Below are 19,270 nucleotides of genomic sequence, written 5' to 3'. Positions count from 1 at the left end.
TACACATACGTTGGAGGCATCTACTTCCGACCATCTTACCTTCCTTAAGTTTGAGGCATCTCCACGATAATGTAAGATTCAAATAAACTTTGTCTCGTTTGAGCTCATAACACTATTTTGCTACTAGCTCAAATGGGGAGTATTGTGCAGATGTACGAAGACGTGGGTTCAAATCCCATATAAGTTCTTTATATGATGTGTTTGTTAAACTGTTTTTCTTATTAAAGAAATGAGTTAAGCGTTGGTAAGTTGATTAAATTATTATTTTTACAATAAATTTGAACAAAGAGATAGTTTTTTGAATTTCCCTCCTTGGTTGAAGACAAAGAAGGCGGAACATAATTGTCATATTTGAGAGCGATTTTAAAATCGTCCTTATAGCTAGCCTAATCGGCAATTTTTATTGTCCTCTTTGATCTAATATGTTCTAATATATGTCGATATAATATAATACGCATTAATAGGAGAAAATTTCACAGGAAAATTACAAATGAACAAACTTGCATATTTATAATCGGTGGTGTTGGTTGCCTCATCCACTCTGCCATATTGTAGAGAATTCTTGAGCTTTCATTTTTTTTATACGTTATTGAACTTTCTAGATATATTTTCATTCTTCCATATCAAATATTAGAACATACATGTATCTATACCTTTCTACAAATTTCTTGAGCTTTCTAAAATATTACTCTCATTTTTCTGAATTATTCCAACATTTTTGGCATTAGCTAAGTAAATAATCATTTATGTCTGCTTATCAAAAGGGCTCTTAAAATTATATATAAGTGGTGTATAATAAATATCGTACTATATATAAAAGAGTAAAAAATTAAATTCAAATGTTTAAAAGTTAATTACCCCGATATATTTAAAATTTACCTATTTTTTAGTGATAAAAGTTTTCATTTTAGTAAAAATTATTCCTTCAAAATCGCTAATAATGTATTACTTAACCTTTTAAATGTTTATCCATCAATTTTTGTTTCATAACATAAAATTGAGTTTATAAAAACATATTAAAAGTTAAAAAAAAAACTATGTAAAAGTTACAAAAATTGAGTAAAAGTTATCCCGGTGTACAATAAACTCTTTGTACACCTTTTGAAACACGGTATATTAAACAGTCTAAACACCCAAGAATTTCTCTGAATTTGTTTTTGAAAGATTGTTTATGTTATTTTAGCTCAAAATTGCAAATAATAATCTATATAGAACTGCATGCATGACCGGTAATCAGTTAATTGCTAAAAAGGTACGGAGTAACACTTTAAAATAAAACTTAGGTGGTATTTTTGACGCCTTGATAACTCGACCCTTTTAATGTTATTAAAAAAAAGCATGTATTTATGTATTCAAATTTAGGATGTAATCCGATCGAACAAGTAAAAACCAATATATATTGTATTATGTAGTTATTTCATGTTAATTATAACTCAATTCCGCCTAGATCTAAAACTCGTTGCTAAAAAGGTAACACGTACTTTAAAATTATACTTAGGTGGTATTTTCGATGTCTTTAATAACTCAACCCTTTTCATTTCATTAAAAAAAAACACATGCATTTATGTTTTCAAATTTTAGTATATAATCCGATCTAACAAGTAGTTATTTCACGTTATAACCCTGTCTTGCATTTTTGGGATGTATATTAAATTATTTCGATGTTCAACATAGCTATCAGTCATTTCACATTGTGATACGTAGTCGTATGGATGCATGTCAACATGCATGTAACATACTAACAACTTTCATCGTTAAGATTTAATACAGTTTTCTTCTACCTTTTCTTTCTGCATACACGTACGAAGATTTAGGATCGAAAAGTTTTTTTTTTGTGCGAAAATTCTTTCATATAATACACTACAATTTTTTTTTTTTCAAATTAGGACGAACAATTAAAAAAATAAGTTGATATTTTAACCATATATCTAATTATCTAATTAATGGTAACAGTAATAATACAAGTACACTAAATTGTTGAATTCATCATCAAAGTCAGGATGGCCGAGTGGTCTAAGGCGCCAGACTCAAGTTCTGGTCCTCTTACGAGGGCGTGGGTTCAAATCCCATTTTTGACAAAATTTAATCTTTTTTAAAATCTATTTTTTTTAAAGATAAACGTCACTTAGATCTGTTTTTACGAGAGCATAGATTAACTTTTTTTTTTTTACGAGAGCATAGATTAATGTCTGAAGTCTAAACTAATTTTTATGATTTGGGCCGGGGCAACTTTAAAATATTATACGTTATATAATTTGAATTTGATTTATGTGATTGTATGGATTAATCAATGGATAGGTGACTGTAATTGAGGGTAGTTATGCATTTGATAAGTTTCATTCTAATTTCATGGAGGACATATCGAACTCTTCCGTTAAAAAATAAACATTAACTGTATGCTTTAGCAGCAGTTACTTTTGAATTTTTTTATTTTAAAAAAAAAAGTCAAAGCAATAGATGGTTAAGATTGCTCCTTAAAAATAAACGGCTCAAATCTCAAACAATTACAATGGCTACCATTTTATTGTAGTCATTGAAAAACCTTCCATATATTAAACACCAAAAACCAAAATTAACCCAAAACCAAATCCTTTATTCTTGTAATTTCATCGAAAAACCAACAAACTATCCTTAATCAAAAATATCCCATTATCCTTATACCCACCAAACTGGTAAGGCTTATGATACATAGCAGAAACATCATGATAATCACTAGTAAAATAAATAGTGATTATCATGATGTTTCTGCTATGATGTTTCTGCTATGTATCAAAAACATAAACAATCTTTCAAAATATACACGTAAATTCATTCCATAAGCTTTTTATTGTGTGTAAATTCTTTTAGACTACACTATTTTTTATTATCCAAATTGAGGGTGAACAATAAAAAAAAATTAAGTTGATACTTTAACTATCTAATTAACGGTAACAATAGTTATACAAGTACTTAAAATTGTTCAATTAACCAACAAAGTCAGGATGGCCGAGTGGTCTAAGGCGCCAGACTCAAGTTCTGGTCCTCTTACGAGGGCGTGGGTTCAAATCCCACTTCTGACAAAATTTAATCTTTTTTAAACTCTATATTTTTTTAAATAAACGTCAATTAGATCTGTTTTTTTTTTTTTGTTTTTTTTTTTAAACATATTTACGCATGTATCTTGTTTGAAACAAAGAGATTTCAATAATGGACATAGATTAAACACCAAAAATCGAAATTAAACCCCAAAAACAAATCCTTTATTCTTGTAATTTCATCGAAAAACCAACAACATACAGAAAAAGATCATCCTCCTCCTATATGGTGGGAAGAATCCAAATAGGAGGTGGCAGATTCTTATTTTCAGGTGGTGAAACATAATGATTAAGGATCATATTATCCTTAATCAAAAATATCCCATTATCCTTATATCCACCAAACTGATAAGGCTTATGATACATAGCAGAAACATCATGATAATCACTAGTAAAATAAATGGAATTACTAATTATGTTTTTAAACTCAGATGGTTTAACAAAAGTAGAGTAATTATCTCCCAAAAACAACGCCCCATCTTCAATACTGTTAACCGGGACCCACTCGAACAAATCCGTACCCGTACCCGTACCCGTGCCCGTGCCCGTGCCCGTGCCCGTGCCCGTCTTAGCCTGCATCCTGTAGACATTGAACGCACTTGTGCCTATAATGGGGTCATTTTCAGTACAGTGACAGGTGTGTACTAGTCTCACAGCTTGTAGGAGGGTGCAACCGTCTGGTGACCCGACTATGTATCTTCGGGTTGTCTCTCCTAACGGGCCGGGTACGGACTCGGTCACACGCATGAATGTTGGGGTGTTGGACTTGACATCACATGTGTAAACCTCGCCCCAGAAGTTGACTCCTAGGAAGTATGTTTGGTGGTATATGATGTCGAAAAATACCTGTTAAGAAGATTAATCCACCGTGTGAGTTGAAACTAATTGTCCTCGCAGAGAGAGAAACAAAGAGAGATTGATGTTATAAAAAAGCTCAAAATTGTAATTTTAGTTATAAATTTGGCCCGATCCGAACAACCTGCTATTTTGGCCCGAAATTGTGGGTTTTGGTAGAAGAATTTGGCCCAAAGGTTGCCACGATCCGGCCCGACCCGACTCAAAAATGGGCAGACTTTTCAAGATCTGGCCCGGACCGCAATTTGACCAAGTCGAACCAACATGTAAGAAATTTGGGTTACTCCACCTATCACCAATGCGGCTTTTGTTCTGTTCTACTTATTTTAACTTATTTTAATTAGGTAAAATAAGTTCAGATAAGTGTGAAAAACATATGTTTTTTCCAGATATTTTCACACACAAATAAGTTAATTTCAGATAAAATTAGTCCATATAAGTTCAGTTAAGTTCAGATAATACAAGTTCAAATAATATAAGTTTAGTTAAGTTCAGATAATATACGTTCAGACAAAATAAGTCCAATAGAACATTAGCCCTAGTTTTAGGGTGGAACCCGTCATACTTATATGCGGTGAATCACTTCTCATGTACGGGCCCATATACAGCCCGGTAAATTTATCAACAATACCTGTTGGTCCGGTTGGATGTACGTCCAAGCTGCATCCCCGGACTTGTAGTAAGACAAACGCCTCTCGTCTCCTTGGATCACCATAACAATATAACCATCATCGTTACAAGAACACGGATCGGCTGACAAAATAGCCTTACAGATGAAATAATCAGAGAAGAAATCACACTCAAATGCCTGTGTCATTTGTCTAACAACTCCTGCTTCTTGAAATGGTGGGAGTTTTATGGTTCCTGCTTTACTGTTACCGAAGTAAAAAGGGTTGAACAACGTCACTGAGAACGAAACATTTTCGATAAAGATTAGCCAACCATGAGATGAACCAATGCACCTGTTATTGTACGGTACAGATAAGTTCAGATCAGATATGGTTGCACCAGTTGCAGGGTTGTAAAGACTGCGCGTGTTTTCAGTGTTTTCACCATCACTATCTGTTGTTGGTGTTGTTGGGATTAGAAGCAGAGGGAGTCCTTTTTTGAAGAAGATGTTGTTGGTGGAGATGTTTAAGGTTTTGAGTCTGTGTTTTGAGATTGAATGCCAGTTACTGCAAACACTGCCAAATGAGAAAATGTCTGATAGTAAAAACAGATGGCTTATTATCAGGAAAAGGGTGTTTTCTGGTAACCATGCCCAATCTGGGTTTGCAGAAGTTGATGATGATGATGAAGAAGACATGGTTGAAGGTTTGTTGTTGGAAGTTGCAGAAGATGAACATATACATATTGTTTATATCAGGTTCAGGTAATTGAAATCTGTAGCAAATTAAGGATGATTTGTTTCTTAATCAAGAAATTGGATTTTGTGAATTTTGGATTAGGGAGAGAATTGTGTGTTTATGGAATCAGATCATATCAGTTGTGATTTATTCTGATAATCTGATCTAAGTACTCTGTACACATTACCATGCATCTGACTCGAGGTACTAATCCATGATTAATTTGATTCTAATGAATCATCCATTTTGAGATTATTGGATTCTTGAAGGAATAAGCTAATATACACTGATTAACTAATTACATAATGTGGGGTTGGTTTAAGGTTTATTTAGTGTAACAACATTGTAGAGTTGCAGTACTAAACTTGGATTATTAATCAAGATTAATGTTACTATAATTATAATTAGAATTAGAAGAATACTACAACTAATGAGCTTAAAAGAACTACAAGCATACTATATATAAATCTATACAAAGCAAGAATCTATGGTTAGCTGATTGAGTTACTGATATATATATATTCAACAATACATCCAACCGGAAACCGCCACGACGTGCACTTCTTGAAAGAGACACATGCATGTTGCATGGCTTTCCTGTCGTTAGTGGCGGATCTTGGCCAAAATTTTTATAAAGGGTGGAGGTTTGAAACTTCAATGTATGTCTTACTGAATATAAATACATTCAATTAGTACATTGTATATATTAGCTTGAATAGTACGTTAATAATTTCAAAAAAATTATTAGAGGATTGTTCCGAATGTTCGGTGGAAGATGTTCCCCTGCCCGCCGTCAGTAGCGAATCTAGAAATATAGGTAATGGGTCAATACTTAAAAGTTAATGAAAATTTGACTAAATTTAGGTAATTTTTGTTGTGTCAAGTGGGGTCACGAGACCAAACTTAAACCCCTGTATCCGCCACTGCCCACTATGTTGTTCCCTCTGATCGATCATGAAATATACATTCCTATATAACAAAAGCTCTCATGTTAGATAATTGAAACAGATGCATTAGATTAGCAATATTTAAGAAAACACGAAGTAAGCAAATAAAAAATGAACCAACAAAATATATATCACAACACCGTACGTAAATTATATACTTATCGATATTTATACTTTATTGTATCAGAAACTATCGAAAAAGTGCAATATGGACCAACTTGAAAGTAATTTCAGAAACTGAGGTAAAATAATTTATCACTGATTGGGTACTTTTAAGGGGGGAGGAGAGATATATGGGGTAAGAGATAATAAAATATAAATAAAAAATTGGTGAATAAAGTAATAATGAGTACTACTAGAACTTAAGAAAGTACTTCAAAAAAAAAATACTATGGCATGTATAATCTTGTTTAATAAATGTGTGTTAATGTTGTTAAAATATAACTTCAATTTCATAATTTAATTTGTGGTAATAACGTAATGGTGGGTATTAGAGTGGGGGATAACTTAGTTGGTTAGAGCTTTCCTTCCAGATCCAAATGATATTGGGATCAATTCTCATCTCTGCCATTTATATCACTTTAAAATAAAACTTAGGTGGTATTTTCGATGCCTTAGTAACTCAACCCTTTTAATTTAACAACCCTATTATATTGTATTATGCATGTAGTTAATTCACGTTATAACCTAATTCCACCCCTACGGCTCATTGCTAAAAAGGTAACACCTAATTAAATGATACTTAGGTAGCATTTTCGATGTCTAAATTAGTAACTCAACCCTTTTAATTTCATTAAAAAAAACACATTCATTTATTCAAATTTAGGATATAATTCGATCGAACACGTAACAACCATACTATATTGTATTATGTACGTAGTTAATTCACGTTATAACGTAATTCCGCCCCTAACTTACGAGTTAGGTTCGAGTAGCTCGCGAGTTCGGGGAGCTCATAAGCACCCCTAGGCGCCAGACTAAAGTTCTCGTCCCTCGATAGGCGTGGGTTCAAATCCCACTTCTGGTATATGTGCTATTGGTAGTTTTAATCTAATATATACTTCCTCCGTCCCTTAATACTCTGATCGGTGCGGGGTTTAAAACACTTGAATTGACTTATTAATTTAATGGGTGTTGGTTGATAGTGGAGTATTTTTTTAATATAGTTAGTGGAAAATGGGTAAGAGATGAGGAGTGGTGAGTGGGGATGTGAATTTTTAAATGATTTTTTGTAGGGAGTAGGGTGTAGGTGGGTTAGTAGGTAAGTGTGAGAAATAATATAATATTGGTAAAAAATTCCATGTATTAAGGGACGGCCTGAAAAGGAAAGCGGTGCGAGTATTAAGGGACTGGCGAAGTATATATATATAAAGGAGGCATATTTGCTGAATTATTAGAGCGCCACGTAGGATTACTAATGGTTCAGCCAATGAAAAATAAGATTTCTAATTTATTTTGAATTAAAATAATCGAGTGCCACGTAGATAATTAATTAGGTACCACATAGATATTTTAATTAATTAATTACTAATATATACAATTCCTTCCGAAATCAAATACTCTTAATAATTAAAAAATAAGTCTAAAATGAAATTCAATCCAAAATCAAACAGTAATGTAAAATAAATTTCAATCCAAAATCAAACACTAATCTAAAATAAAATTCAATCCAAAATCAAACATTAATCCATTATTAGTTATTCCGTGGACTACATGATTCTATTTCTGAGATGGGTACACGCGTGTCCGCTTTCTCTCCATTGTACCACATCGGGCTCTATTGCTAAAGCCTTGGCATGGAATGATGTCAAAGCTTCCTTGTATTCCTGGGTCAATTGGTTAATCTGATCTTGAAGAACAAGAATAGCTTCATTTTGATTTTGAATGGTGTGTCTGAAATTTATGTATGCAATTAAATCCAATGAAAGCTCTTGAGCATCCATGGGTATTGGTAGTTTTACATAAAATGATTATTAGTTAGAGTCTTGTTAGTTCCAAATTTTTAATGAACTCATAACACTAAACTACTAGCTCAAAGGTTGAGCATTGTGCAAATATACAAAAACGTGGATTCAAATTTGACGTATGTACAAATTATCAGACGTGGGTTAAAAAAATTGAACAAAGAGGGCGATATTTTTTTTATTGTTCTCCTTGAGAACAAAGAGGGAGATTTTTTGAATTGTCTCTTTGGTTGAAGACAAAGAACACGAAACGTAATTGCCATATTTGATCTCATTCAAATGGGGCAAAAAGCTTTGTCGTCGTTGATCTTAAGCAAAGATGACGACTTTAAACATTTTCCGTACGAAGATAATACAACGAGCTTAATATGGCGATATATATGAGAGCGATTATAAAATCGTTCTCGTAAGGTAGTTGGGCAATTTTTGTATCAAAAAGGCGAATTTTATTGTCCTCTTTGATCTAATATATTCTAATGTATGTAGATATAAAACGCCATAATAGGGAAAGATTTCATAGGAAATTACAAATGAACAAACTTGTGTATTTATACTTGTTGGTGTTGGTTTTCTCATCCACTCTGCCATATACTAGAGAATTCTTGAGCTTTCATTTTTTTTACATTATTGAACTTCTAGATATTTTTCATGCTTCTATCTCAAATATTAGAACATGCATATCTAAATCTTTCTACAGATCTCTATAGCTTTCTAAAATGTTATTCTCATTTTTCTTAAATTTTCCAACATTTTTAATTTGCACTATCTAAGTTGATTAATCTTTATGTTGCTTATCAAAAGTGCTCTTAAAATAATTCTTATTTATAAATGGTGTATAACAAATATTGTATATGGGAGTAGATATAGAAATTAAATTAAATTGTTTAAAAGTTATCCCAATATATTTTAAATTTATCTATTCATTAGTGATAAAAAAAATTCATTTTAGTAAAAAATATTTCTTCAAAATCGCTAGTAATGTACTACTAATTAAATCTTTTAAATGTTTATTCATCAACTACTTTTTTAAAAATATAAAAGTTAATAAAAACATATTAAAAGTTACATAAGAACTGGGTAAAAGTTACAAAAATTGGGTAAAAGTTATGCCAGTGTATAATAAACTCAATGTACACCTTATACGTGCAAAACCTTTAAAACGTGGTATATTAAACAGTCTAAACACCCAAGAATTTCTCTAGAATCTGTTTTTGAAAGATTGGCTTAAGTGCTAGCTTGTGCAGATTATGTTTATGTTATTGTAGCTCAAAATTGCAAATCACAATCTATATAGAACTGCATGTATGACGGTAATCAGCTCATTGCTAAAAAGGTAACACTTTAAAATGAAACTTAGGTGGTATTTTTAATGCCTAATGCCTTGATAACTCAACCCTTTTGATTTTATTCAAAAAACACCTGTATTTATGTACTCAAATTTAGGATGTAATCCGGACGAACAAGTAAAAACCATATTATATTGTACTATGTTGTTATTTTATGTTAATTATAACTCAATTCCGTCTAGATCTACAGCTCGTTGCTAAAAAGGTAACACGTACTTTAAAATTATGCTTAAGTGGTATTTTCGGTGCCTTAATAACTCAACCCTTTTAATTTCATTAACAAAACATATGCATTTATGTATTCAAATCTTAGTATATAATCCGATGTTAACTAGTTATTTCACGATATAACCCTGTCCTTGCATTTATTGAATTATTTCAGTGTTCAAGGTAGATATCATTCTTGTCTCGAATGACGAGTGGAAAATCCTTCCCTGCCCACCGTCACTAGCAAATCTAGAAATGTAGGTAGTGGGGTCAATACGTAAAAGTTAATACAAAAAAATAGACTAAAATCAGGTAATTTTTTTGCAGCAAGACCCCACTTAAACCCCTGTATTCGCCAGTGCCCACTATGTTGTTCCTCTTGACCGATTTTCCGAAACGATAAGAGGTATGTATATTCTAAAAATCTTAAATTCTAAACCATTCCGTATGCAATTTATATGCGTATAAAATCTGGTGTTAATAACCACATTCCATATTTCTTTCTTTGCAAGGTTGAATTTCCGGCACAAACACAATCTTTGTATACCGGCATTCACACGACACAATAAACATTCCTGCAATAAATGTATCGTGACGGATTGACCTATATGTTATTTTAGTACTTCCACCATTCTGAAAATATCGCATCATGGTTGATTTTTACTTATCTAACCGTTACTTTGCCTCTAAATATCTCAAATCGTGTGCAAGTAAAAATCATAAAAAATTACTTTCTTCTTTTCTTTTTGTTTGTTACGTTTGGACATTTGCACTTTATTAACGTATAATAAAAAAAAATCTTTTTTATTAAAAAAATAAACCCAAGTAAAACCTCAATCCACTAATCATTACAACAGCCAATAATAATGTTTTATTTATCAAAATGAACCAATAATGGAAAAGCACAAGATTGCTAACTTAACATACTTGGAAAAATGTAAAGAAATTTAATGAGTTGAAAAAATTAGACCAATTAAAATTAAAAGCTGGCACAAAAAATGATAGTATAATAAATTTATACTCCCTCCGTCCCGGAATACTCGACCCGGTTTGACCGGCACAGAGTTTAAGGGACTTGAATTGACTTACTTAATATAATAGGTAGTAGTTGATAGTGGGGGTATTATTTTAATGTAGTTAGTGGGAGGTGGGTTAAAAGGTGGGGGGGAGAGTAGGGGTTGAATTTTCAATTATTTTTTGTATGGAGTAGGGGGTAGGTGGGTTAATAGGGGTGGAATGAGAAATAATATAATATTGTTAGAATATTTCCATTTTTAAAAACAGGTCAAGTATTAAGGGACGGCCCGATAAGGAAAACAGGTCAAGTATTCCGGGACGGAGGGAGTAAAAGAAAATATTCTTCCACGTAACAACCATTGTGAAACATCCTAAAAAGAATACGTAATAAATAAAAAGAAACTGATGGAGTAACATTTAGAAAATATATTACGAATTTAACAGGACCCCACATAACTAAAATTTCTTTACCTACGAATCGCAAAAAATACCCAAAGTCATAGTCAAATAGTGCAAAAAACCAATGGTGTAATATTTCCGGAACGGAGAAATTATATACTTTGAAGAATCAGATTGACCATTTTCTCCTAAAACTTAAAAAATCTCGAAGAATTCGGACAACACCACGTCGCTACTGAAAGGACTGCTCCAAAAAGTAGCTGCAACATCTCTACTTTTGGTACGACGTCTACAAAATTCCTGTAATCAGTAACCCTAATAAGTACATAGTATATGCAAACATCAATGTTCTTTAAATAAACATTTGGTATTCAAATTCAAGGTCTCATATAGTCATATAAAGTAGTTTACAAACTGTAAAAGAATTGTGTTACAGACTATACGCATAAGACGCAAAATTGCCTACATGAAATGTCTTCAAAATATTCATTATCATTACCCCGTTCCCTTCAAAGATCTCCCGCAAAAAGCGGGATTTTGCGGGATAAGGAGAGGTCGGACGTACGCAACCTTACCCCTGCGATTGCGGAGAGGCGATTTCCAATTGAAACATAACGGGATGGGGTGGGACGGGATGGGACGGGACAGGAAGACAAAAAAAAAATCTAATACCTAACAAATTGCCTAGAATCATCTCCACCTCGCTTCCCGTAAGGATTGCTTTCGTTGAACCTCCCTTCAATTTTACGACTCTTCTTCCTGAATTTCGACGCATTGCTGTCTAATTTAATATCCACCTTTGGTGGGGAAGAAAAGCAGAATGAAGTAGCTACCGCCTGCACAATTGAACCAAACAAGCGATTTAATGCTTACTCTGAAATAATACTATCAAACCTAGCACAAAGAGTATATCCCCAAAATATAAAATAAAAATTGCACCCTTGAATCTTGGAATAATGGATAATGACTATGGAATCTTGAGTAAACAAGTGATACATCATCTGATAAATCGACACCATGCATAATTCGAAAATTATTAAGAGTATGTATGAAGGATTATTTAGTGTTTATTCTTTTCAAATGTAATTCTCAATGTCTGAAAACAATCAACACGTCCTAAAGGGTTTAGAGATTCTGGATATCAAACTGAACCTAACGAATTTTCTTGAATGGGAACAGAAATTTGATGAGGTACTAAAACTCAATGGCAGTTCCAAGCTATTATTCAAAAAGGACATGACACTTGGGATCTTAGTAAAGTTATGAGTCTAATGTTAAGCAATATCCTGATGATTGGCGCAAAAGGTTCATAAGCAATGAACAGTTTATGCTAATCAAGCATTTGAGGGATATCGGGAAGAGATTAGAATGTCTATGAAACAAATGCTCAAATCCTACGGTCAAAGCTTAAAGTTGGGGAACCATTTAGGGATTACGTGAACATGATGGTTGGATTGTGTAGTCACATTGGTTTTAACTCATACTTTACCATTCATAATAAAATAACCCTTCATTGTCTCTAAATCAGGACAGGGTGTCAGGGTCAAACCCCCCCTTGGTTTATTATTCCATGAATCACAATAGAAAAAATTACCTGCAAATCAAGTTTGTGAACATTGAAAACATCCTTCATGGAATGCGAATTATAAGACAATATGTAGGCCCTGTATGCCTCTTTAGCTGACTTGTTCAAGTAATAATTATTTGTTACTAATTTCTCCTGCAAAAATCCAATTACTAGGTAAGGTGGTGTTTTACTAATTGGGAAAAAAATACAGAAATAGGAAGATTCAGTACCAGATGAGACTGCACATTTGCCAGCTTCTTTGTATCGAACTCGTACTCTTTAACAGGAACCTTCTCACTCTGCATGAAAAATGGTGCACATTGAGCTAGCAAGAAATTAGGATAAACAAACTCGATCTACCTAGCAGGCTAGCACAACCGAAGACTCGACTGAGGCTTTTCTGCTCCATGTATATAGTCAGCACTCAATATTCTTGACACATCAAAAAAAAAAAAACTCTCTGATTCATCTCCAAACTATCTCACTAACCTAATTACATTCATGACTTTAAAAGGCAAACCATATCTATCATTCACTTGCGTCATACGACTCATACTCCCTCCGTCACTAAAAGATTGTCCCATTGCAATTTTTTGGGTCAAACTTTGAAAACTTTGACCATGAATTATCATTAGCCTATAAGAAATAATATAATCATGTGGGATCTTGTTAGATTCCTTTCAATATATATTTTCGGAATATCAACTTTTATAATTTTTAAGCGTGTAGAATTAGAGTTTTTTACGTTTTAAGTCATGTCTTGGAGACCGTGAAAAGTCAAAATGGGGCAATCTTTGAGGGACGGAGGGAGTAGAACTTAAAAAATTTGCCAGTGGGAAATATTCATACCTTTAAATAACCGAGGAACTGCAACTCTTCTGGAATCAGGAAAAGCAAAGCATTTCCCTTGGCACCTTCCCCACGAGCTGTTCGTCCAACCCTATGAATATATTCCTAAAAATAACATTATATCAGTTTATTGGGTCAAAATAAAGCTATTCAGAATTTCAGATGGGAGGAGTGAGAGTGAATCAAGTGGCAGACCTTTGGGTCATCTGGTGGATCATACTGCACGATCCAATCCTACAAGAAGATTCAAGGAAAGAACACACCATTCAACTCTAAGAGCTGTTGCTTGAAAAAAAAAGGCTTTAATCTGTTGAGACAACCTATGTTATCCAGACTCGGATACCCATATCGAACATGGTACGTGTCCAAGTGTCCGACACGACTATATTGTGAAAAAATTGCATCATTTTGGTCCAAAATGAAGTGTCGAAATGTCCATAACCGTGTCCGAGTGTCAAGGATCCGACACGGGTATTTGAGGTAAAATGAAGAGTCTGGGTAACATAGGAGACAACTGTTATTCATAAGAGAACGGTATATAAGACAACTAACCACGGAGGGAATATCAAGTCCACGAGCAGCAACATCAGTGCATAAAAGTATGCCTTTTTCTGCTTTGCAAAAGTCAAAAAATGTTGTTGTCCTCTTAGTCTGCTTTTGCTTCCCATGGATATCGAAGCAGTCTATCTGAATATATCTCAGGAGTTCGGAATGAAATTTAACAGAGTTGCAGGAAGAAAAGAAGACCATAACTTTCTTAGACAGATTCCTCTTCAGGAAAGAATAGAGAAGGATAAGTCTCTGTGCACTAGGAATGACACAGTAGCCCTGTTGTAGACCTTCGTTGGTAACCTACGATAGCCAACATTCAATATAAATATTCATCAAAAAAAAAAAAAATCATCAAAAAAAATTGTCTAAAGATAACATATACTTCGTATAAAGAATTAAGTAAATGCACCAACTATAATTTACCTTTCTCCTCCCCTCATCCACATCAACGTATATAGGTTTAGACAACGACAAGCGTGCAAGGTCCTCCACCTGCAGACAAAAATTATTTTTATCACCTACTCAACCTGACATGTTTCTGTGAAACTAATGATGGCAGAAATCACAATTTCAACAGCTACCTTCTTGGTTTGGGTGGCTGAGAAAAGAGCTGTTTGCCGTTCCTGTTTGCCAGAAAATTTTCAACCACAAACAAAATCAGAAACTTTACTGGCTTGATTAAGACACAAAAAGCATGAAACTGGTTATAACATATTACAATCCCTGGAATCACAAAATGGGAAACACAAACAAAAAGCAAAGAATTTGACGTTATGTGCTCACCCTAGTCTCACCAATATACGAAAAAGAATAGCCATGCGGATCTTATTATAGACCTTTACTTCTCAATGTGTATTTTCAAGATATTAGCTTTTAATAGTTTTTAGTTTTTACTAATATGTAACTACAGATATCAATGGTTACACCGTGAAAGGTCAAAGTGTTGCTACCAATATGGTATGGAGGAAGTATATACATTTCCATACACAAATTCTTCTAAAGCAGTAATTATACAGCTTCCAAAATGCTACAAACACCACAAACTATCATACTTCCACGATATAAAATCTGGGACTGAAAAGACAAAAGATAGCACAAAAAACTTAAAATCAGATTTCTGACCTTTGGCAAAATCTTTAATATCTGCCTCATTTCCTCTTCAAAATTAGCTTCAAGAATCCTGTCAGCTTCATCAATCACCAAGCACTGCCAGCATAAAAGTATAAAACAATTACAGATGTTAATACCCTAGTAAATAGAAGCACAATAAAGATTGACAGACACTAAGGAAATGCTCCTTCATGGAATTAGCACGTCACTTTCCAGCATTTCCAGGAGTATGGTAAGGAGTGTCCGAGTGTGAAGAAGTCTTGAAAACCTAGCTACTTAAACAATGTTTTTGATTCTCTATATAGAACAAAATGAAGACCTAGAATTAATTTTACAGATGAGAGAACAGTTCTTCATTAAAACATGACAGCAAGACTCAGCAATGACAGTTCTTTAAAATTAACAGGGTGATATTAAGGAACTACATTCACTTGTCATCAAATGAGCAAAATTCTCAGAAATAGTTTTGATGCACTACAAAAAAAATCATGTTCCATATATATGCAAAAGATCACCTTTAAGTTCTTGAATACGAATCCCTTAGTATTTTGAAGATGGTCAAGAAGTCGTCCAGGTGTTGCCACTAAAAGATTGACACCTTTGGCAAGTCGTTCTGCTTCCCCCCTTCGCCCTGCACCACCAATCACCAAGCCAAGGGTTTGTGAATGATTCTTCAGAAGGTCTTTGGCAACAGCATGTGTCTGCATCATTAAGAAAAAAAAACAAGGGAAATTGTTAAGTGAATTTGAAGCAGAGCAAACAAATGAAAGAAAGTCCCACATCCAAGCAGTTACAAACCACAAAACAGAAATCATAGAGTTTTCTGAGACAAAACAAAGTTTCACCTGTATCGCAAGCTCCCTCGTTGGACAAATAATGACAACACCAACTCCATTGCGAGAAGTAAATCGAGCCTGGTGCAACAATTCCACAGATGGAACAAGAAAGGCAAGGGTCTTTCCAGAACCAGTCCTTGCAGCTCCAAGCACATCTTTTCCTTCCAAGAGAGGAGGTATGGACCTTGCTTGAATCTGCAAACATGGTAAAGCAAAACGTTAGCTAACATAGAAATTTTTATTTCTAACTACCATCAAATGAACTTGCATTTTAGGCTTCTACAAATAGACAATTGACACGATTTTCTCAAACTCGTCACAATCTAAAGAAATGCAAGCTTTCAACAACAAGAAAAACACAGCTCTGGTGCCACCTTATTTAGTCAATTCAGTAATAAAAAGTACATATCTTTCAATAAGAAGATCATGATTGGCACTTAAATTATTTTACTGTAATGGAAAAATAAGGTGCATATGTTTAGGGACTTCTATCAATATGATTACTAATTACATTCTCTTTTTTCTTCGGGCACTTGTGAGTTTTTGTTTGCCCTTGCATAAATTAACCAGAGTGTGTACATGTGGTACACGATTGCAATGCACTTTTATCCATAACGAACATGTTTGATCTCATATGATAAGGAATCTAAAAGAGGCTAGAAAAGTCGGGCCTGTCCAAAGTAAAATCAATGACGACTTGATGAGCTTACATGTTCTTACTCATTCTATATCAGCTCAATTACACTCTTTAAACAAGCCTAATTAGCTGTTGTACGGCATATACAATTGAATGCAATCACATTCAAAACCACATGAACAATCTATATGCAAGGAATTCAGTTCAGCTTTAATTAGATTAAACCTAAAACACATGAGTCGGATAATCTTCAACAAGAACAACCTCAAAATCAAGCAAATAAAAACAAGATATTCATGAATATAAATGACAGTATAGACCCAATCTATCTTCAATCCTCAGTCAAACTCTAGCTCTAATTCAGGCTTCATAGCTAGTTTACTTAACCTCTTCATATTTATTTTCATAAAAAAAAAACCCACTAGCTTTTACATTCATCCACCAGAGGCCAGAAATAAAAAACATGATACAACAGAAAAAAAAACTCAATCCTACACTAATCATACAAGCATGTATAAAAAAGGAAATATTTGATTATTTTTTGAGCAATTGCAGCACTGTCTTCGAGTATCCACAAACAACAACAATAATTAAACAAAACTAGAATCGCAATTAAAAAAGATTGGTAAAAATCTAAAAACATGATACAACAAGAAAAAACCTCATCCCTACACTAATCATACAAGCATATATATAAAAAGGAAATATTTGATTAATTTTGTGCAATTGCAGCACTGTTCTTCAAGTATGGACAAACAAAAACAACAATTAAACAAAACTAGAATCGCAATTAAAAAAGATTGGTAAAAAATCCACTAGCTTTTACATTCATCCACCAGAGGCCAGGAATTAAAACATGATACAACAAAAAAAACCTCAATCCTACACTAATCATACAAGCATATATATAAAAAGGAAATATTTGATTAATTTTGTGCAATTGCAGCACTGTTCTTCGAGTATGCACAAACAAAAACAACAATTAAACAAAATTAGAAACGCAATTAAAAAAAAGATTGGTAAAATTGACAAACCTGAGTCATATTAATAAACCCAATATCCTTAATTGCATCCTTGGTAAGCTCAGAAACAGGTAAACCAAAGAAAGAGTGATCACTCATAATCCCAATCCCACTATTCACTCTCTCCTTCTTCTTCTTCTTAATTTTCTCAACCTCCTCCTCATCTTCACCACCGTTTTCTTCTCTCTCTTCCTCATCCTCCTCTTCTATGTCTTCTCCTTCATCAGTTTCAGCTCGCAATTCGTCGCCGTCATCGGCTTCTTCGCGCTTCTTCTTCTTATTCCTCTTCTTCTTCTCTGCAGAAACCATTACAGATATTTCTGGGGAGGTTTCTGGTTCTTCTTCTGATTGGTTTTTGTTCGTCTTCTTCTTCCTCCGTTCTCCGGTGGTTGTTACAGGTAGACCCATCCTCCGACTACGACTACAAGATGCTCTGCGTTTTTTTTGTTGGAGGGTTTTGAGAGGAGAGGTCGGGGAAGGAGGACTGGTTGAGGTTTGGGAGTTAGGGTTTTGACTTACGAACTCGTTTAATCTATATATATATATATATATATATATATATATATATATATAATCAATTAGGTGTCACGTAAATATTTTAATCTATATATATTATACTAAAAGAAAGGAAATCAATGTGGTGATAACAAATGTCACTCATTGATTGGCCTCTCCTTTAATATATTAAAAAAATAATTAAAAATATTAGTCAAAATTTATTTGTTTTATTTAAGGAAAAATATGCCCAAAGAAAATATTATTGATTGCCATTATAAATCTTTAGATTCTGTTGATAAAATAAACATCCTAAAAATATACCGTAAAAATATAACTTATCAAGATTTACATTTTTAAACATTCTTATATGTTATTTTTTCCTCAAACTATGTACAAATCTGATTACATAGTGATGACAAGTGTCGTTATTTTATTTGATTATCTTATAATCTATATTATACAAAAAGATAAGAAATCAATGTGGTGATGACAAATGTCATTCATTGATTGTCATCTCCTTTAATATAAATAATTTAACTTAAAAAAATAAAAACATCAAATACTTTACGTGTTCAATTCTCTATCCCACTCTTTTATCCCACTGTGTACAACTTAATACCATTAGTCCACATCATAAAATTACTCAATTTATTTATTCACTTTTTTGTTTAACTGGGTAAATCTTTACCGTCTCTTTTCTCTCCTCCCTCATCCCTTATTGAGTTATTGCAATTCTGCAAACTCCCACTGCTCACTACCATGAAATCTATGTAAATTTCCATACAAAAATGAAAATATTGTTAATCGTTTATAATCATTATCAAGCACAATAATAAATTGTATCTCTACTCTCTCCCAAGCTCCTATGCCTTAACGGTTGAAGATCCTAACACTACGTTTAACGATAATTATTATTCGTGCTTTGTACTGTGTAGTATAGTATCCGTGCAATTCACAACTTATAATCTAAATATAAATTTATATGAAAATCTGGTAGATAATTATCATTAAAATAGTGCTTATAGATATTCTCCTAATTAAAAT

The 19,270-nt window shown here is 33.2% G+C and overlaps 2 protein-coding genes and 2 non-coding genes across 4 annotated transcripts; 2 read left to right on the top strand and 2 right to left on the bottom strand.

Annotated features, from left to right (window-relative positions):
- Window positions 1–1,994: 1,994 nt before the first annotated feature.
- On the top strand, window positions 1,995–2,078 carry TRNAL-CAA (transfer RNA leucine (anticodon CAA)). Its single transcript has one exon. It is a non-coding gene; the product is annotated as a tRNA-Leu (tRNA).
- Window positions 2,079–2,975: 897 nt separating this feature from the next.
- TRNAL-CAA (transfer RNA leucine (anticodon CAA)) lies at window positions 2,976–3,059 on the top strand. The gene has a single exon. It is a non-coding gene; the product is annotated as a tRNA-Leu (tRNA).
- A 237-nt stretch (window positions 3,060–3,296) lies between these two features.
- LOC110784186 (F-box protein SKIP23-like) lies at window positions 3,297–5,235 on the bottom strand. Its single transcript, XM_021988622.2, has 2 exons — window positions 4,561–5,235; window positions 3,297–3,920 (listed from the first exon to the last, which is right to left on the bottom strand). Exons 1-2 carry the CDS (start codon window positions 5,233–5,235, stop codon window positions 3,297–3,299), a joined length of 1,299 nt encoding a protein of 432 aa, XP_021844314.2.
- Window positions 5,236–11,118: 5,883 nt separating this feature from the next.
- LOC110784134 (DEAD-box ATP-dependent RNA helicase 51) lies at window positions 11,119–18,255 on the bottom strand. Its single transcript, XM_021988552.2, has 13 exons — window positions 17,741–18,255; window positions 16,079–16,264; window positions 15,749–15,934; window positions 15,246–15,329; window positions 14,705–14,746; window positions 14,547–14,615; window positions 14,124–14,423; window positions 13,767–13,805; window positions 13,572–13,676; window positions 12,953–13,021; window positions 12,750–12,875; window positions 11,828–11,991; window positions 11,119–11,455 (listed from the first exon to the last, which is right to left on the bottom strand). Exons 1-13 carry the CDS (start codon window positions 18,134–18,136, stop codon window positions 11,344–11,346), a joined length of 1,878 nt encoding a protein of 625 aa, XP_021844244.2. The 5' UTR covers window positions 18,137–18,255; the 3' UTR covers window positions 11,119–11,343.
- Window positions 18,256–19,270: the final 1,015 nt, after the last annotated feature.

This window comes from Spinacia oleracea, chromosome 3, assembly GCF_020520425.1.
Source record: "Spinacia oleracea cultivar Varoflay chromosome 3, BTI_SOV_V1, whole genome shotgun sequence".
Taxonomy (NCBI): domain Eukaryota; kingdom Viridiplantae; phylum Streptophyta; class Magnoliopsida; order Caryophyllales; family Amaranthaceae; genus Spinacia; species Spinacia oleracea.
This window is presented reverse-complemented; position numbering and strand designations above follow the sequence as displayed.

Bases quoted from the DNA above. Each gene is read 5' to 3' on its own strand.
- LOC110784186 (XM_021988622.2), bottom strand. From the start codon at position 5,235: ATGTCTTCTTCATCATCATCATCAACTTCTGCAAACCCAGATTGGGCA. The intron at 3,921-4,560 runs GTATTGTTGATA...TCTTCTTAACAG, and splicing joins ACATCCAACCGGACCAACAG to GTATTTTTCGACATCATATA.
- LOC110784134 (XM_021988552.2), bottom strand. From the start codon at position 18,136: ATGGGTCTACCTGTAACAACCACCGGAGAACGGAGGAAGAAGAAGACG. The intron at 14,747-15,245 runs GTCAGAAATCTG...TCTGGCAAACAG, and splicing joins TATTAAAGATTTTGCCAAAG to GAACGGCAAACAGCTCTTTT. The intron at 13,806-14,123 runs GTTAGTTGTCTT...ATCTTCTTGTAG, and splicing joins GACTTGATATTCCCTCCGTG to GATTGGATCGTGCAGTATGA.